General features: G+C 34.6%; 2 protein-coding genes across 3 annotated transcripts in view; both read left to right on the forward strand.

Moving 5' to 3' along the window:
- Positions 1-563: 563 nt before the first annotated feature.
- LOC124367123 lies at positions 564-4,151 on the forward strand. Its single transcript, XM_046823776.1, has 2 exons — positions 564-865; positions 2,295-4,151. The coding sequence occupies exons 1-2, from the start codon at positions 763-765 to the stop codon at positions 2,852-2,854; spliced, it is 663 nt and encodes a 220-aa protein (XP_046679732.1). The 5' UTR covers positions 564-762; the 3' UTR covers positions 2,855-4,151.
- A 1,617-nt stretch (positions 4,152-5,768) lies between these two features.
- The window catches only part of LOC124367473 (inter-alpha-trypsin inhibitor heavy chain H5-like), a 30,845-nt gene continuing 15,524 nt past the window's right edge, over positions 5,769-21,089 (forward strand). The window contains exons 1-8 of one of the 2 annotated variants that reach the window (XM_046824309.1): positions 5,769-5,895; positions 10,405-10,491; positions 11,823-12,001; positions 12,098-12,187; positions 14,853-14,991; positions 15,348-15,459; positions 17,404-17,564; positions 19,721-19,921. In XM_046824309.1, the coding sequence (XP_046680265.1) occupies positions 10,411-10,491; positions 11,823-12,001; positions 12,098-12,187; positions 14,853-14,991; positions 15,348-15,459; positions 17,404-17,564; positions 19,721-19,921 (963 nt within the window). In that variant the 5' untranslated portion in view covers positions 5,769-5,895; positions 10,405-10,410. The remainder of the gene's footprint in view (positions 5,896-10,404; positions 10,492-11,822; positions 12,002-12,097; positions 12,188-14,852; positions 14,992-15,347; positions 15,460-17,403; positions 17,565-19,720; positions 19,922-21,089) is intronic. The other variant, XM_046824310.1, reaches the window with a different exon arrangement.

Consider the following 21,089-nt stretch of genomic DNA (forward strand, 5'->3'; position numbering starts at 1 on the left):
ATTAAGGAATAGGGGAACACAAGAAACATTGTGTCTAAGGTGCTCACATTTTCCCCTAGCGCAATACAATAAACCTCTGATAATTAAACTAGAACATTTGTGATCAGGTTTAGCGTAGTTTTCAGTCTCTGCCATCAAAGGTATGAAAATAATCGCAGCTAAGATAGTAAACAACTACCAAAAGATCCATATTTCCAACCTTAAACGTCTTGTAATTTACATTGTCGTAATGATCTTCACAACTGGTGTACAATAAAAAAAACACAGATAATTGTTTCAAGGGAAAAACTGTGGATTGTTGGCCACATCCAAGCATATATTTTCGTTGCACTTTGAATTTAAAAATAGGGTTGTCTTTACTAATTCTCCTTGTGTTAAAGTATCACATTATACAGTACTACACATTATAAGTATATGTATCGAAAATATTTTTGATTTTTATTAGTAATATTGCAGTATTGGAGTGTGCTTAAAATAATAAAACATTACAATCCTATTTGGTTACTCTTAGAATGAATACAAAAATACTATATAAATCATATGCTCATTTACAACATGTAAACACTCCCTAATTCCTTGTTTACCAATTTAAAAAGTACTTTACAGACAGTTATATTCTACATTGTTCTGTCAAGTTTCGAACAATTTAACTGCTACAAAGTCCAGTCATTTTGGTTTCAGTGTCAGTGGAATAAAACATTTGTTTTAACATTATCAACAATAAATTGCTTGTTTTCCAGGTTGCTTGTGTACACTTGAACAATGGTTCAAAAAACTGAAATCTTTAACGAAGCTCGTAATATTGCACGGAGTTTGATCGAGGGCATCGTAGATGAAGTAATGAAAACTGTACTTGAGAGGAAAGGTAAGAAGATTTTAATTTTTGTGATATGTTACTAAATCGGAATATGACTGGGTGACATGGTACTGGTGATCCTTTTTTAAAAATTCACCTACTGCAGGTCGGACTTTTTGAATAGTTTGAGGATTGCCTCTGATTTGAGGTTAAGTTGTAGGCCTATTGGAATTGGGATTCATATATTACAAGATACCTGCATTAATTTCGAAGACATGATGCCTTGTCAATGTGCTTATGTCTACCCTCGGTGGTGAAGGGATGTAATTTGCTATTGGGAGATGAATTGCATAACCTGGGTAATCGGACAATATGGCCGAAGCAAAAATATTTTAGTGGTAAATTTAAGGTGAAGGTGATGGAAAATAACATTGGAAGGTGGACTTCAGAAGCATTGCAATCGTCTAATGCAGCAATGACCGTAATACTTTGATGATGAAAGGTAAAAATGATAGAACTTGGCATGTGGATATCTTAACACTTCAACATAGCCAAACCCAGAATATCTTGCAGGTGAGGAATGTAAATCCGAGAAGATAAGAGGCCACCCTTCCCCAAAATAGGCAAGTTCTCAACATATGACAAGGATTGTAATACGTTGTATTAGTTTCTTTGGTCTTTATTACAATTTATACACTTTCCAAGTTATAAAACTCAATTAAATGAAGACAAATATGCGGGTTAGCATTAAGATTGCTTATTTCCATTGCATAGGGCAAAATCCTTGAGAGAACTTTGTAATTAATTGGTTGAATGGCGAAAGCGGTGCGGTGGGAGGACATGCGTTGGGCAAGTTTGTACATTATTTTTAATAAAAGAAGAAACATATTTTATTGTGGTATTTTTTTATTTTTTCCCAAAATCGAAATAGAATCGAGGCGTCTGTATTGTTTTGTTCATTGTAATGTTTAGTTTTATATTTTATGATGTTGTCTAATGCATTGCAATGTTATGTTAGGCTGACTCTCATTATATTTATGTGAAAAATAATTACGTACAAACTTTACGTTAGAATTTCCGTTATTGTGCCTTCGATTCTTTAATGTACTTTTAAGTTTTAAAATTTTAGGTTTTTTAAGTATAATGAAAAACAATATGCTCGCTGAATATTTCATTAAAATAATAAAAAGAATTTTTACCCATTTATAATCTAATTTTTTAAAGATATTTTTATGATTAGGATAAAGCAGAGTTTAACACAAAAGCATTGGCGATGAAATACTCTCGGATTACTACTGTTCTCGTGGGCTGAAAATTAAAATCGCCTTCAATATGAGCGGCTATCTATCACATAACACCATTTGTGGTCAAAAAAGGACCTTTTCTACCAAAATGACAGGAATTAAATGGTTCCCTTTTTTTCAAAAGTGTTCACTGTCCACCCTCCACAATACTTGTATGCATTAATGATGTTCAAAAAATCTATTTTTCTTTTTAGACACGTGCTTTGGATCCTTGGAGACAGTAAAGGTGCAGTTCACCGAAGATGAAGACATTTTTACCTTTCATTCTGGAATGGCAGAGATTATCGAGCAATCCAAAGTGTTGGATACTCTGGGAGCACCACTCTCCACAACCCCGGTCCGGAATGACGGCTGCTACCCCAACCTTACCGACCTGCAAGACGTGTGCGTCCTCAGCTCTGCTCAGACGAGCTCGAACAAGCAAGGGGAAGGAGACTACCAGCCTCCGACAATTCGAGAAGCCACTGCCTTCTACCGTCTAGGCCTGGAAACCGACGAATGCTGCCAAGGGCGGAGTCAGTATCGCAAGAGCTTCTCTATCTCTTCTCTTAACACAGAGACCTCTACTAACGAGCTGATTGCGGAAATGCGTAGCGACATCAACGACTTGTCGTTTGACAACATCCACCTGAGTGATACTGACGCCGAAGACGAACCGCTGGTCAGTCTTGGTCACGCAGACGATGTCGTATCGACACACCCCCGGAAGAAGACAAGACATGTTCTCTCATTCCTCACGAAGGCCAGTATTTAACCCAAGAGGATGTTAGCAAGGACTCTTCGCAAGATGATACTTGTGCCGTAAACAGAACTCATTCTCAGCAGATTGACAATAAGGAGTTCGTTCCAAGCTGTGAAAGTGAAACACTGGACGATAAAAGTGTGGATGGTTTCTTCCCGAATGTTTCGGAAATATACCAGAGCAGCTCTTCACACAAAAATCTACACCATTCAAAAAAGTTCTGTCAATTCAATAATAAACTTTACTTTCCTTTGAATTCAGAACTTTCGTACGATTACTTTCAGCAGGACTGTTGTAGTCCGTGCAACCAGAATACAAATGAGGACGAAGAAGAGTACGAATTGCTGTCAGAGAGCAGTCATGAGTTGATCAATGTCGAAGGGGAAGAAGAATCGTTTGATTTGGAACGGAGCTATCATGCAACAAATCCTTTCGTGAATTCTATATTTAGCTCGAGCGTACCATCGTCTTTGGTAATATCAATCGACGGTCCTCCGAACGAACAAAACGATTCCGGCGGGAAGGAAAAAGAAATTAACACGATCACGGTTGTGGCGGAAGTGGAACGCCCGAAGGAAGTGGTCAATTGGGAAGAAGCTCTGGAAGTACAACTGAACGTTACAGAACCTGGGAAAAACTCAGAGACCGACAACGAAGAAGAGGGCGATGACATAATTCAAAGTAGAGAGTATTGGTCTAATGTAGGGTTGATGGTAGAACATGATGCCGACCCAACGTATCTAGGACCTTCAATCGTTCCAGGAATAGAGTCTTTGAAGGGTGTACAGCGGGTACAGGAGAAGTGTTTAGGACACGAGACTGATGATGGGATATGGGTTTCGAAGTCTCAAAGTATGGATGACTGTGTATTACAAACTAAGCAGGAGTTTAAAGAAGACGAGAAAGTTAATTATCTGTCCTTCCCAAGAGGAGTTGAAGAGAAGAAAAAGAAAAAGAAATTACTTTCAAGAATATCCACATCCATATTTTGTGTTTTCAGATCGAAAAAGAAGGACTCAAAACTGCATTCGTAATTGTTTAACAGCTTAAAAAACTGTATAATACAAAGAATTGGTACCACTCAAATAATTATTTAACAAAAAACAGCAGACATGTCAAAACAACAAAGATAGGGTGTTTGGTCCAAATTTAAGGTGATGTTAATAGTGATGCAGTTCATATCAATTTGTAGATGCAATACCAATACTTTAAAGTAATTTCCAAATTTGGTATAAAAATGCATCTTTTTTATAAGATGCCCTGGTTGTAAAGACCCATGTAAAATAAATAAACAATGTTATTTAAAACATTTTGCATTAAATTTATTGGGTAAATTTACTTCCAATAAGTTATAACTTATAAGTTATAACTTATATATTATATAAGTTATATATATAAGTTATATAAGGCGAGAACTTATAAAATGTATTTACAGTTGAATCAGAAAGATAAATATACCAAATAAATCGACACAGTGGTGCACGGAAGCACCTTACAGAACTTAACGATAGAGGTAACACGCGTAAGAACAAAAAATCAGATGGCCTTGTTTTTCTCCTTTAAGTATCAGCGTTAGCTATACCTTCTTCGAAGTACCGGAATTCAAACCCGTGATATCTAAGTTAGAGAGCCGAGACTATATCCATTAGTATACGGGGGAGGACTAGGCGGCCTTTTCTTTTACTGTTTGGCCCTAGAATCAATAGGACTCTTCCTTACACCAAGAGTAACCTATGTGATAAGTTTTAAGTCTCTAGGACCTTTCCATCAAGGGTCATCGGAAAGACAGTCGGGAAAAGGATGGACATCAACACTCCCCAATGCAATGTCCTGTCGGTTCTGTAATAAACAAACACACTATAATAATACATAAACAGTAACATTACTTACAAAAGTATATACAGCACAATAACGAGGGCAACATATGTTTAAAGAGTCCTTTAATCAGTTTTACGTCAGCTTATGAGCTCAACAAAAGCACCATGAATCACCCTGTAGACGCCCAAGCGAACTTTGATCTACTCCCATATGTTGATCAGGACTTCTGGAGTAACTGATTTATTCTCAGCTCCGATTCGTTGTTCTAAGTGTTCAATATACGAGCGTTATGAAGATAAAAATTTCCAAAAAGTGAAAAGTATCCTCAACACTAAAAACAATTATGTTTAAAAATGTTGATTCAGTCCGTTTTCATACAGAATAACAACAAAGCCTCTTTAATTTGTCATCTGGCTTCAAAGCATGCAATAGTTGAGGTTTTTAACCATTAAATAAGTATGTTCTTTAAAACTTCGTGAACTTTATACTTAGGGACATTCAACTCACATCCACGTTGCCGCTCAGACTTTTTTTGGACTTACAAAACTGTTTTGAACGTTATCGACGGTTTGATCTTCTGTTTATAGCCTACTTGTCCGCGTTTTGTCCAATATCAAACTTGCCTGTTCCCTTAAACGTCTTATACCATCAATAAACGTGGCGTCTGTCAGAGCGATTTTCATGAAATACTCGACAATATGACGCTGTACTGAAATCACAGTATAAAACTTTGCTAACCACAAAATATACGGAAAATGTCTTTACAAAGTTGCCATTATGGCTGCTTTCGTAAACACGTTAGCCACAGATGAGAATAGTGGGTAACTCAGCTAATTAAAACAAAATTTTATAAGCAACTGTTTTAATTTATATCTGTTTAATTGACCTGCAATGAACAATAGAGTTATAATCAATTACAATGAACATGAGCTGTAATCAATTACAATTGTGGCATTTTTTTGGACACTGTATTACATTACTATTGTTTTATGCAATGAAATATTTGAATGTTTTGTTCTTTTAACCGAATAAAAAGTGAACTTAATTTTTTGTCCACGTTTGGTTGACCACACTGTCAAGTTAGAAGCAACTGATTGTACAGATACCGAGTAACCCTTGGACTTAGATAACAACAACACCTGTTAATACTTGTGGTCGTCAATGAAGTATTCCTTGTGAAAACACAGCCAGAATAGAATTGCAGTTACCTAACTTTTCAACATTTCCTATTACAGGTAAGATAGATTTGATATGCAGACAGTATTGAAAATTTGTTTACCATTGTTTATGAACACCCCCCCCCCACTTTTAATCTTAAAATCTTATTGTTCATTAAAATTATGCTTACTTATCATGTATCAACGAGTTATGAAAATTCTCGTTTATAGAGTACAGTATAAACAAAAGTAGAAAATAAATTTATCCTACAATGAATACAGTTTTACAATCGAATATTTGGAGTTACTAATTTGTTTTTATGTCACAGTTTTCAACATATACTTTTCTACTGGAAAACACATTTTAACTATATCAGACTACAGATATATTCATATTCGGGAATTAATTTCCTAATATATTCACTTTGCAAAATTATTCGTATCGAAAGATTAAAGTAGTCAAACATTTTTAACAGGGTTTGTTATATTTTTAAATTCCGTCGAACGTGTTGTAAATTTAATTTAAGTTATTTAAAGGATTTCCCCCAAAAAAGGACGTGACGTAATGAGGGAATAATTTGTTAAAATATAATGAATTTGTATTTTATTACTAAATTTTGTATGCCTTAACATTACCTGTATTCTGTTTTTGTGATTGAGAGAGAACATATGTTTGGCGTACAAAATATAAAGAGTATTTTAGATTCAACAAATAGATTTCTAGATCTTATACTGCATTTTAAAGTGTATTTATTCAATATGTTTGAGATATTATACTGTTGAATGTTGAATACAAATAATAATATAGACCCTAAAAATTTACAAGTAAGCTGTACTTCAAACTTCACTCATATTTTTGGTTAGGATTTTGTAAGCGTTTCTTATTTGAGTGCTGCGAATCCCTTAATTTTATAAATTTTATTTTCTATTCCAACATACAGTAGGCCACTAGTGTAATCTTTAAAATTGCAACATTTTCCTCTTTGGTAACTTTTAAAACGTTATGCCTTACTATTCAATGTACTGTGTCATTTTTATTTTACTGAACCTTGCTGCACCCATTATGTTATGGGTTGAATAAGCAAAAAAATTCAATTAGATTCATTTAGCCGGGCCCAATGCGTAGTCATTTAATATACGAACTACATTGTAAAAATTAAATTAGTGTACGGTATGGAAAGATTAAAAATTAGAATTCTATATGTATTTCTTTTATATAGTTCTAAATCAATATAATTTGAGATTCGGATGTGTTTTTATTCGATATTTTGAATGCAGTACCTTTTGTATAATTGTTTTTACATTTATGGTTCTGAATCCATATAATTTGAATATATAATTAGAGCTCCAAATTATTTCCAGTTTACGTTACATTATTGTAATTATTCCGTACCTATTTATTAAAAAAATAACTGGTCCATGCCACATCACATGTTGCATAACAGGCCTCGCTAGAGTAGCATGCAAAACTTCAAGTCTGTAATGTTCTGAGGCTTCATAATCCAGGCTTTAGCCTATTTCATTTGGCTAGTCTATGTTACTGTGTCACACGTTACAAAGTTAAAGAATCGCTCATTTTGTTCTCAAATTTATGTATACTGCGATTTTTCCATTGTCATTTTGGTTATCCATAAGACCAATGTAAAAATGTTCGCAAAACTCACAAAAATCTTATGAAGTGACATGCACCATTAAAGATCTCGGTGAAGCTTATGTAGAACTGAAGCTTCATGAGAAACTTTAAGTCTATATGCTAGTTTGATATAGCCTATCGTGCAGACAGACATAAATGGAATTTTTTGCTGCCCTGAAGGGATAAACTTCACTAACGCTCAGACATTTAGATCCTAACAGTATGAATAATTAAGAAAAACTTGTTATTGGTTGGTATAAATACCACCGTATTAGAATTTTTATTTCTATTGTATAAAATTTATAAACTGTAGAAAATTACTCGTAACGTAACTATAGTGGGAAGGGTTGAATCAATGTGACTGTTGAGTTTAGTTCCAGTTAACTCCTTATTAGTACAGCGTCTGAAATATTATGTAGAATATTAGGTGAAGAGGTATTCTCATTGTCTCAGTTGTCCGCCTGATGAGACTATGAAACAATATTTTGTAGTCTGAGTATCTCTGATGTTGAAACGATGTAAAGAGTCTATTTTGAGCTTTCTTATTGCCGACCCGTTTTGGATCTCTTCAGACGAACATGACTCCAGATTCCAGGAGTTAAGGCTGGGACAGCGTTAGATTTCAGATGGTGCACTAAGACGTGAAATTTAGCTAAACTCAACATTAACATTGACGAAAATTAGGTGAGTAATCACATAAAAATGCGTAACGTTTGATATTAATCCCATTTACTTTAAATCAAATTATTGATTCTAGTTACAAAACTGCTATTAAGGTGTCTGTTAATATTTATTGTCTGCTACTATTAAACATTGACCGTTGAAAATTTAAAGTTTATATATTTTACACTGAATCTATTTATATTTAGTACTGCTGTTTCCCGCGGCTTCGCACGCTTTTCGTAAGCTTTGCCCTTGTATGAGGACTTCTGGTTCAAGTGAATTATATTTCCAAAGCCGATGTAGAGTTTGCCTTGACGTTACGATCAAGAAAATTTGACAAAAGTAACACTCAAGTTTTAAGATCAACCAGAATTTTATTTTAAAGACACATCATATTTATTGAATATACATCATAACTTAGTGCCTTCAAATACTGTGTGGCTGTTTAATACATGCAACTGTCTCGTTATTGCAGTTTATAATATGCAGGCGCTTTGAAAACTTTTATATTTTGCAGCGCCGCCTAGTGGGGCATCTCCACGGAGAAGGTTTATATGCTATGGCAATTGATGTAACTCGCCACCAGGCAGCGCTGCAAAAGATATAAATTTTCAAAACGCCTGCACATTATAAGCTACAATTACGAGACAGTAACGTATATTAAATAGTCAAACACTATTGAAGTTTTGATGTCTTTAAAATAAATTTCGTGTTGAACTTAAAGCGTGAGTGTTAGACCACTTTATAAAAAAGTACATGTACGTGTACAATGGCTATAAACATACAAGCAAGGTAAACTCTACATTGGCGTTAAAAATATAATTCACTTGAACCAGAAGTGCTCATACACGGACAAAACTTACCAAACGCGTGCCTTGGGAAACAGCTAGTTAAGCATAAATTATAAATTACTAGTATTACCGGATAATCGTATATTTAACCGCATTTAATCGTTAGATATCAAAATCTGTTCCTGAAGTGAAAAGAGTTTTGGATTTGAGACAAGTTGTTATGTCTAACACAATTTAAACTTTTAGTCCAATTCTACAAACAAAACCTCAGATGTGTTACCTACGTGACCTACATTTTGATTATAAAATCATAGGTGGATATTATAAGGTACGGTAACAAGATGAAAAAACATATTGACTAGTTATGTAATATTTTTGACATTTATTGGAAATGCGATCGAGGTATTATCAAACAAGTAGAGTGTAACATTAATATATAGGGTGCATACGTGAAGAGAATAAATATAAATAATTATACTTGTACTTGTACTATTGCACAAAATTATAAATACAAATTAAAAATCTCAATTTATAGATAATTGTTATAGAGTGCAATGAATGTAAATTAAATAACCAATTCAGTCTCTTTATCCAGTTAGCTCCTGCTGACATAACATTCATTACAACTCATTCATTGTTTTTGAGTACGTATCTGATAACTGGTTAAGTGTGTGAAGCTACAAAATATGACGTCTAAAAATTGTCATTGGATGATATTTTTAATCCTTTTGCTACCCCACCACTTCGACCCCTTAGCAAAAATTACCTTTGATGTTTAATTTTTTTATTCGGGGAAGTTCCTCTAATGAGTTCATAAAATAACTGGTTGCGTTCTTATAAAATACAAATCGGATCTCGCCTGCCGAGATATAATTAGGAACTTTAACAATATATAAATTGGTTAAATCATTTAGGGTATTTATTCCAATTATATGGATTCAGAACCATAAGTATGGCAAACACTATACCGAAGGTCCGCATTCTGGAATCCAAATATCGAAAAATAATAATTCAGAATCTAGAGCTATACGAGGAAATAATACGATTAATGGGACACGAAAATCAAATATACAATTTTATAATTCAACGAAAAGTACGTGAGAAGTGTTATATCCAATTATAATGAGAAACCCTCAAAAATCAACAAGAAAGAAAAAACATCAACACAGAAAACAGCGTAAAATTATCAAAATGCCTACAGCCTGAGATAAATAAACCGTATTAATTCCTGTTTGATAATACTGGTCACATAGCTTTCAGTTAGTAACAAAACATATTCACTTTCTCCAAATTCACCTATACAAGCGGACAAGTATTACTGGTAGTTTCGGTTTAACATCTGTAGGCCTAGGATGACGTCGATTGAACTGGAAAATTAAAATTTTCAATTGGACAACTATATAGACAAAACATTAATTTGATTCTCGAGCTACGTTTCTGTTTATGTTATGAATGAAAACGAGAGTAATAAATGTAAATTTAGTTTGATGTTTGTTTCAGGTGGACATGCTGCTGTTGATTCTGGTGTCGATGTGGCTGGCGGGAGTAGTTGGTTTAGGGTATCACGGGATTGCGGAGGCCTTTGAGGTACAAATAACACAACATCTGATTGCATTAATGTTAATGGTGTAGAGTTTGCCCGTGAGGTGAGTAAAGAAGCTGATGGAGTGATGCACGAGGTGGCGTGAGGCAGCTACTGCGCATGCGTAGTAATAATGTCCCTCGCGCCGGCGCCGTCTCACTACTCAGAAATACTTTATTTCCATAAGGTACATCTGTATAATTGCGTCATAAAACATTTTTCATTATCAAAGTACAATAAAATAGTTGTATTTATATTTGTAAATTGGCTTTATATAACATATATCTTTATATATCACAGCCTTTGTAGAAGTTTGATATCTGTAGCATTTATACTTTTAGAGATAATATTTTACCAAATTCAACTTTCTTGCTAGTAGCAACACGATACATTTTAAGACCAATGTTTATAGGATGTTTGGTTGAGATGATGAGTACTATCTGCCACAAAAGCTTGTGACATCCTTTTCTTAACATATATACATATATATATATATATATATATATATATATATATATATATATATATATATATATATATATATATCCATTATCCAGTATTTACTCTAAGGTGTCAGGTATTAGTTCAGCCCTTACTCTTCTATTCGCTTTAAAACAGTTGTGTTTAGTGCTTCGAACCGTTCTATTGAGAATGCTATGGGTATTAATGCCATGTGTATTGGCTTGTATCTGAAAAAATATGATAGTTTTGTATATGAAGGGCACAGGGAGGAAAGGAGTTAACTCAATTTTTGATTTATTTAATTTTTATAATAGTTACTAGAGCTATCTAATTCGAAGTTAATTGGATCCAGATAAATGTTTCAGCCTTTTTATTTATTTTTTTTTTTTTGTTTTTTTAAAGTTTGTTGTGGACGATAGAAGGTTTGAATGAATAACAGGATTTCGGACATCTCCCATCGTTATAAATGTAACAAAAGGTATAACACAACGTTTCGAGGATTGGAATCTATCCTCTTCGTCAGGTGGGGTGGTAGTTACACATAATATTAACCTTAAAGCAATTCATATTTTTATTTCGATCCAAATCACTATTGTGAAAACTGCTATGTCAAATTTATCACTGACAAAGACACTTCAGGGGGAAAAGAGTTATTAGTGTGTCAATAACCCCTTTTTCGGCTCAGAGTTGGATAGTTCCTTAAGGAGATATTTTTAAGACAATTTTTAGAGTGAAATAAAGCTTAAGAATGATTTTATAAATTAAATATCCAACATTTTTATGTTACAAATTTAACGTTGTTTTCACTGTCCTGAAAAGTTGGCTAAAGGCCATTCTTCCCTGTGCCCTTCATATAATATGTAATCATGTCTAGGATGTTGTGTATGTGACCCAGGATCCTAAGATCAACTCTCTCAACGTGATAACCTACATCAAGAATCGGTTTGCTACCACCCTGGTTTCTTGCCGCTATGACAACCCTTCCAGCCTGCCGGGGGAGGCAACTTTCGTGGTCACACTTCCCGATAAAGCGTTCATCTCAAACTTCGTCATGTATGTAAATATGTTGATTTACTTCCCTGTATCCTGTAAAATAGTTATTTTATCCAAGTAATTTCTTGTTGTGCTTAATGTTTTAAATGATTTCAGAGAGGAAACGGAAAAGGTTTATAAAAGCCAAGTGGTGAGAAGACACAAGCAGGCACGGGCACGGACTTCAGGACATCCTGGAGCTCTTGAGTTAGTATTACAGTCACAATCAATCTTACCAACCAAACAATAAATAAATGTTAATACAAAGAAAAAGAGTTTAAAAGAATAAATTAAAGTTTTATTGCTACGGTGAGTCATCCTCGGCCTACAGATGTTAGAACCGAAACTACCAGTAATACTTTTCCGCTTGTATATGTGTATTTGGTGGAAGTGAATATGTAATGTTATTAACTGAAGGCTATGTGACCAGTATTATCAAATAGGAATTAATATGGTTTCTTTACACGGGCTGCCGGCATTTTGATAATTTGACGCTGTCTTCTTTGTTGAAGATTTTTTTCTTGTTTGTTGATTTTTTAGGGTTTTCATAATTGTTATTGAATATAACATTTTTCACGTATTTTTTGTCGCGTTATACAATTATATATTTGATTTTGTAAGTCTTTTCACTACGGCCGATATCCCCGTATCCTGGTATTCCGCTAGCCTTTAATCGTATTATTTTCCCAGTAAGCCAGTACGATATGGAATTTCAAAATACAAGTTGACGATATCTTGTCTTTTACTGTTTAAGTCGCCTTCAATGACGTTTTAATGTTGTGTCTTTATAATATTAACACCATTATTATTAGTTTTTTCTTACATGTAAGGAAGACAGGCCAATTACGGGCGATTTTCATTTTGATTTAGATGTAATTAAGGCACACTTTGAAACCTAGTTTTCATAATTTGTTTTGTTAGTGCTTCATTGTATCGTAGTATATCCATTCCCCCGTAAAGACCCTTGTGATGTCCTCTTTTTCGTATTCCAGTTTTACACTAATCTGAAGTTACCTTACATAAAAAAGATCTAAAATAATTTAGTGTAAATTTTATCATATTACTCAACTTAGTTGAAATAAGTAGCTCATTAAGTTTTATGTACATTTTTTTCAAAAGTTAGGAGCACTGAAGACTGATGATCTTGAAGTAGACTAGATGGCTAGTAGCACTCAGTCAGTAGTCGCTACGCTACAATTGAATCATCAGTTCGTTAAGTCATTGAACGTATTGAGGCTCATTGAGGCTTATTACTGATTTCGGCGGCTACGTATACTATCAAAGAAGAGTGGCAATTGTACACGCATTGAGGTCAAGAATGTCAGGAATACTTATCGCTGAGGCAGGAAGTCATGGCCTGGCAGCAACAGCTAACAATGGCAGACGTTCCACTTGAAGACGCAGATCTCCCTTCGTCGCATGATGCTTTTGCTGGTTCTCTTTCGAAGCAGCCATTCCCTTGATGTCCCGCTTACATGTCTTATCAACCAAAGAAACTTCAGCAGAATTTAATTTACAATAACGCTCCGTCTTCTATCAGTCTGTTGCTGATAACATTGGCTTATAGGACTTTAGTGTAAACCAGGGTGAGTTTGATTGATACTGTAAGCGAGTCACGAGATGACCCCTGGTAACTTTGCATATCGGCAAATTGAAGGCGCTAATCACCTTTCTTCTCTAACTATAATCGTGTGCACTAATATTGTAGACGTAATTACTGTCTTAAGTGCCTGCAAAATAAGTTGATACCACTACAATACACAGCTGCACCATGTACTGGGCCAGGGGTCGTCTTTTGAATCGCATACAGTAATCGTTTGAGACAAAGGAACTTAAAATACATGATATGTAGAAATTTTGAAAAACTTGAAAGAATATTCCACAAATAAAAAGTTAAGGCGATGACGCACGATCACTACTCTCAACCAAATAAAAGGTTGAGGCGATGGCGCACGACCACTACTCTCAACTCAAATAAAAGGTCAAGGCGATGGCGCACGACCACTACTCTCAACTCAAATAAAAGGTTGAGACGCTGGGAATCTACTTGAGCCCATAGGTTATACAGAATAAATATTAGAAAATTTATTGAAAGCTTCAAATACAGATACATTCCTCTGTGACTGGGGTGTTAGACAAGGTCAAGCGTTAATTATTCTGAAAAACGCAATGTTTTGTTTTCTTGTAGTCGTAAAAATAGAAGATCAAGGTAGTAACAGCTTCCATTATCGTTTTAAGAAAACATGAGTTTCTTTCTAAGATGTCTGTCGCTGAAACAATACGTTACCTACGTGTGGACTTAAAGGTATGCCTCAACTAAAATTGTCAAACAAATTTGTAGGGTCGAAGTAGGTGAACGAAGTAAAATATTCGTTTAGTGATGATTCTTTCGTTATCTCAAATTTAGCTTAAAATATTGCATTAAGGATCCCCCAGTTCCTTTACGGGGTTTAGTATAAGAATCCGATAGGTTCTTCTTAACATCCCACCGTTGCAAGGTCTTGGCGACTAAAAACCTTAAAAACGTTGTGCATTATTTCCTCCTGTTACAAGGAATATATTGAATTAGGGCTCAAAATTTAAAGGACATCATTTTTACCCTTTGACCTTATGCCCTTCGTTTAGTTCTTGAGGATCCTTCGACACTCCATTAAATCGCTTATAGAATTTATGTTAGGGAGAAACGATGATTTTTATCTTATTTAATTTAATTTATTTCCTTAAGTTAAACTGTAGGAATGTCTGCATTCAGTGGTAGAAACAGGAGAAATTAAGGGATGGGATGGGGTTTTACGTTACTTTAATTTGTAACTATAATTTTGGGTGACAGAAATTCCAGAGTTCATAAGATTTGCCCTTTTTCAAATTGCAGTGCGAGAAATTCAAACCGATTTGAAGTATCAGTGGAGATCGAACCTCATGGGACTGTGACCTTCAAATTGACCTACGAACAGCTGTTGACCAGGAATCTGGGAGTATTCACCAACACAGTTAACGTCAGCCCGCATCAGGTTTTCATCTGTTGTTTTACATTTCTTTGACGTTCGGTAGTAAATTGTTTTTATTTGCACTTTTCAGATTATTTTGAAATTTCTAGGGGTTTATATTAATAATCGCAATTACAAATTAAACGAAATACACTATGTGCGTGAAATGCCTCTATTAAGAAGTTAAAAATATATTTAACTGCTATAAAAGTGTCACTAATTGTTTAAATCAATTTTATGTTCTAATTTAAGATGCATGAATTTCATGAAAGGTATATTATCATAAGTTACAATAGAGTAGTTCAAATCAAACGGGTAGGTGGATGACACACTTGATGTAGGTTTTAGAAATGATAAGGTTACTCCGTAAATGTTTACAGATAGTGGATGACTTGTCGGTCACCGTGAATATCGAGGAGCCAACCGCCATCACCCACCTGCAAGTGACAGAATTGCACATCCCTGAAACAGGCGTTCCAAAAAATGAAAATTGTAAGTACCTAACACCTAAGTTTTCCTATTCACACCGTTCGAAAAAACTGTTAATACAATTAAAATCTTAAAATGTCTCACCCTCGCTTTAAAGTGACATACTCAGTCGATAATTTGAAAACCAAAACTTTCAATCATACATATCCGCTTAGTCGAGTTATAGGTGGATGAGCTGTATTGTTATTTACAGTAGCCAATAAGTGGCAAGTAAAACTAAGAGCGTTCAATACGGTTTCTTTACAAGGACTGTTAATATTTTGATGCTTTGACGCTGTCTTCTTTGCTGAAATTGTTTTTTGTCTTTATTATTTATAAGCGTTCTCTTATCCTTGTTCTCTTAGAAACTACACATAGTCCTACAAGGAAGGACCTTTGTGCTGCTTCCTGAATGACAGGATATTTTGGATGGATAAGGTTTGGAGTAGGGGGCACCTCCTGTCAAGATCCACGAGGAAAAATTTTAGGTATTAACCTCAGTCATATCTCCTTGGAAGTAGGAGAAGGCAGTTCTCTACCAGCCTCTCCAGTCAAATCAGGCAGAGGGGTGGCAAACCCTTATGTCTAGGCTAGCAAGAAACTTTAACAGGGATAGCTCCAACAACTCGAACAGTCTACTTCCGCTGTAGGCTAGACCTGCCAATCTACCCTTGCACCCCAGAATCTCGACGTTTGCGGTTAGTGATGTGTCGCTCCAGGATATCCATAAGATTGCCCAGATTTAAGTGACACATCGGTTTTTACTGTACCTAGTGTAGGTTCAACTGGAAGGTATCAACCAGCCAGAAGTGAACCTTCCTGAGGGTCTCTTATCCTTAGATCATAGTGTGGACTATTTACAATTATTTTTGTTTGGTCGCGGAATTGTTACATGTTCGGTTTTGTAATGTTGAATCATCGTTTTCAAAATCCAAAATCTCGTTCCAAAATCTAAATTAATTGTTGGTTCTAATGCGGTAAACTAATTCGTACACAGTAGTATGGAGTAGTACTCTAAATTTAAAACTTTTTTAATTTTAAGATTTGTGAACTTACTTGTCATAGAGTAAATACTTTAGAGTATGCTGCGTGTTAAGAGTTGAGAAAAAAGGGCGGTTTTTTATAACTTTCGTATTTTTTAACTGAAATTATATTAAAAGTTATATTAAATTTTGTTTGTGTATCAAATGAAAATGGCAATTTATAACTTAATGCGCGACACATCTGACATTGAAAACATTCTTACAAATCAGAAAATGATAAAAACTATTTTTACACCTGGACAAATGATGCGGTGAATATACGAACGTTATTAAAAAAATATAAAAAGAATAGAATATATAGAGAATATATCATTATTAAACCTAGACTTATTTATCTAATTGGGCACATTTTTCCCGTATGATATCAAACGACTTATTAATAATCGAACATGAATTCGAGATTGCACAATGTTTGAGACGAATAAAAATGTAAATTTACTTCCTCTATTTATAAATATAAAAAATATTTAATAACAAATTGAAGGACATCTTTAATACATTCAGTTAAAAATAAACTCATGTGATAGTAAACATACTGTGTTGAACTAGAAAAAGTAAAAAAAGAAATCCTGATTTAATGAAGCATAGGCATGTTCAGTACTAATTAAAAAATATGTTATAAAATATGAGATACACAAGGATAAAAATATTTACTCCCTTTTTCAGATAATTTAAAAATTTAAAGTGACGCCCCCTCTGTCCCCTATGTATATTTTTATCCTTCAAAATGTTCACAATAGTATTTTAATAGGTATAGTGAAGTTTTTACATCGATATCGCAATCCGTTTGGAATGTATCCAGGCGTATCGGGACTTAATGTACACCCTGTATAGTCGTATTACAAATATATAAAATTAATTTAATGTCTTAAACAGTCTATTTTATTTTTAAGAGTTTCTGATTCGAACTGTTTTGTATGTCCAGCAAGAAAGCTAGCAAAAATCAAGGATCTCAGTGAATGTAAGAAGGAAGTCATCTGGGCGCCGACATCAGAGCAACAGAGGGAGTACGGCCCTCATGGTTTCCGTGGTCAGCTGGTTCTCAAATATGAAGTCTACAGAGAGCAAACCGCTACGCAACTTCTTGTTAGTATGTTGAGATTAGTACAAAGTCTGCTTTAATATGTTCTATAAATCTTCTTGAACAATGTAATAGTGTATTTAATAATCTCAAGTTACAATGATAACTCGAGTCTTCAGATATCAAAAAAGAGCCGTGAGAGTGATTTTGTGTTTAAGAGACAGAGAGTCGTGCAGAGATGCTTTTAGGGAGCTGGGATTACTGACTGCCCTGTCTCTGTATTCTCGAGGTGATCCTTTACTCCAGATCAAAGTGCGCTTTGGTTCGAGGCAGGGATGATAACCATTATGAGACTAGAGGCAGGGACAACTTTCGAGTCCAACAACACAGAAAAAAATGCTTTTAGAAATTTGCCTTCTCAAGGTGGTGTCAGAATAATCAACAGTCTCCCTGGAGGTATTAAACAACAAAATTTTAAAAAAAATTAAAAGCTCAGTTGAAAACCATTTTGGTGTCAAAGGCACTTTACTCTGTTGACGAGTTTATGATGAATCGCTGGGACAATTAAGAACACAAAAATTCACAAAACCGTATTGCCAGACCTGTAAACTGCAAGAGAAAAGTTTGAAAGGGGTCATGTATGTTTGAGTGGGTCATTGTCAGCAAGAATGGTTAGATTATATTAAGGACGGTTGTCATACAATGTTTATATTGTCTTTTCACAGTAAACGATATTATTATTATAACTTTTTCATTGCAATTTTTAACAATGTATAGATTCTGTTCTAGATTTACACGTTGTTACCGTCAGGATAAAAAGAATTGGCCTTTTTGACCCCAAAATTAACATAGTTTTTAATGGACTAAGAGGAACCTAAATACAAAGTTGATACTTTAGTCTAGAATATTTCTATCAAGAACACTCTTAGAACCACCCCTCCTAACCACCGCGCGACACGACCTTTCAGTTTTACAAACTGATTCAGTTGTAGACTGTTTCTGCCCTGGTAAAAATGAGAGAGGGTTGCTGACCAATATTTAAATTGTAGTGGAAATGAATCAACTTCATTAATGTGGGAATATTATATGACAGATAGAATATTCTAGGAGTGTTAACGAAGTGAGAGAAATTCGCGCCAAATAGTCTGTCGTGTTCCACTTTCCCTGGTGCATGTGACGCGTGTTCTATGTGCTCTTGGTTTTGTGCAGTTACATATCTTGGGTTCATTCTCACAGATCTTGCCTTAAGTTAAACTAGGTTGCTTAAGTTGTATTAATTTTACTGTTTAACCTTGTGTATTAGAGGTTTTAACAATTAAGGGTAGTTTTCAGTCCTCAAATCGTCAAATCGTAGTGTTCTTTTCTTAACTTATAACGATAGCAAATGTCCGAAATCCTACAATCCTTTAAAATCAACCATCGTCAATACAACTTTAAATAAAGAACAGGTAGCAGCAATATTATGGTGTGATTAATATCTTTTTTGGTACAATTTTTGTTCATTAGCGAAAGATTATATTCATTTTGTTGATGGCTTGATTATTTCCTAAATTTTATTATAGACAAGGACGTAGCCAACAAGAGTGTCCAAGGAGCCAGAACCCGTCCCCTCCAAATTTTCAAATTTTTCATTTACTTTGTTTAGCAAACGATTATTATTATTTAAATAATTCAGTATTACTAACATGTACTACTGCCAAGAACTTTTTAAGGAACAAAATGGGGAATGAGTAGTTGACTGCATTCCTTATTTTCTGTCCACTACGGGAGAATATCAGTTTCTCCAGAGCAAGTACTACATATTATGGATCAGATTTCAAGAATAATTTTACTTCTGTAGAAAGTCTTGTACATATTATCATATCTCAATGTGGATTTGTATACGATGTACTGTGTTTTGAAGGCAATAAAATCATAGTTTTGTAAAATCATTATTATGTAACTCCACTCAATTTCAATTATTAATCCTACACGACCTACAAAAGCAGTGCTTCCACAATTATGCATATCAATCTTCAATACAACCTATTCAAAGACGTAAAAACTTTGTGCAGAATTCACTATTTTGCTTCTTAAATTTGAATATTTTTGGGGGAACTCCCAATTTCCTTTTGACACCTCCCACAATTTGTCCTGGCTATGTCCTTGATTACAGGATCAGTCCATCCTACAAATCATTGAATCATATTTTTGCTGTGTAATCATTTCATTTCTGTTTCAGAGTGTGGACGATTACTTTTCCATCCACTTCGCTCCAGAAAATCTTGTTGAGTTGAAGAAACACATCGTGTTTGTGTTGGACTTCAGCTCCTCTATGGCTAAACGGAAAATGGGCCAACTGAAAGTTGCGATGAGGACAATTCTGTCAGACCTTAAACCCAAGGATTACTTCAGTATTGTGATCTTTCATACCCATGTTAAGGTACATTTTCGTTGTCTGACTGTTCGCTAATATGGTCTGGATAGGTCTTTAATTGTGCTGTGCGTAGATAAGATGTGTAAACTTTCAAATTCAAGTCGGACAAATAGAAATTGGTAACGTAAGTATAGAAGAAAGGATTTGGGTTTAGGGAATCCTGACTGATTCACTTAGGGACGGAAGCTATGACTCTGACTCTGACTCATGGTGAATCCAGGTAAAAGTGAATCTTAAGGCTGAAGGTTTGTAGAGTCTTGATTGATGATGGAAACAACTCTTTGATGAAAACAAATGATTCTCTGGAATTTTGGAATACACCAATTTAATCGATAAAAGCTGTTTGTATCAATGAAATATTTCATTTTATTTTGGGAATGAGTAAATACAGTTAAGCAGTTCCAATCGATTGGTTTGGTTAAATATGCTGGTTTCTTATTTGTTGTACTAAAACTACTCTAGACTGTTCAATCGGTAAATATTGTTCCATAATTCGTTTTCATTGAATGATTGCAGTCTGCTATTATGTTTTCATCAATATGACTTCTGTCTTTCAAGTAAATATCGGATTCATTGCAATTATTAAGAGTAACATTTTTTTACAACTAACGTTTTATTTCCCTGTACTTATAATAAAAGGGGTTAGTTAAAGTTTAGTGAAAATTTGATGTCGTAACTATATATGTTCAACTCAATTACTTGTGTATCTTACATTGGTTTAATACTTTTCATCAAATATTATTATGAATTAATTATATGGCTTAACTGAAACTAATCGTAGAGGCTAAACAGGGTTTCAATCAATTATTTCATCGAATGGAAAACCGATTAGTTATTAAAACAACCGATTAAAAATGCGATTGTGACATTTAATCGGTTGTTCCATCACTATTAAGAAAAACCAATGAAATTTGAGGCGGTGTTGCCATATCGGTGCTTACTACCAGCTGATCCCGCTATGACGTGGTATGGTCACAAACTGTCTGTAAAACGACGACGAATGAAACCAAGTTTACTTATATTTGATTGCGGTAATAATAAATTTGTTAATTGCAACAGAAGTTGAGACAGATCAGTAATTTTCCATACAGGTACAATTGGCAACAGTGCTTTGACGTGGGGTGTAGGGGGGGGGGGTCATTCAGAACCACCGGCCACCGTCGGCTATTTTTGT

Source organism: Homalodisca vitripennis, chromosome 8, assembly GCF_021130785.1.
Source record: "Homalodisca vitripennis isolate AUS2020 chromosome 8, UT_GWSS_2.1, whole genome shotgun sequence".
Taxonomy (NCBI): domain Eukaryota; kingdom Metazoa; phylum Arthropoda; class Insecta; order Hemiptera; family Cicadellidae; genus Homalodisca; species Homalodisca vitripennis.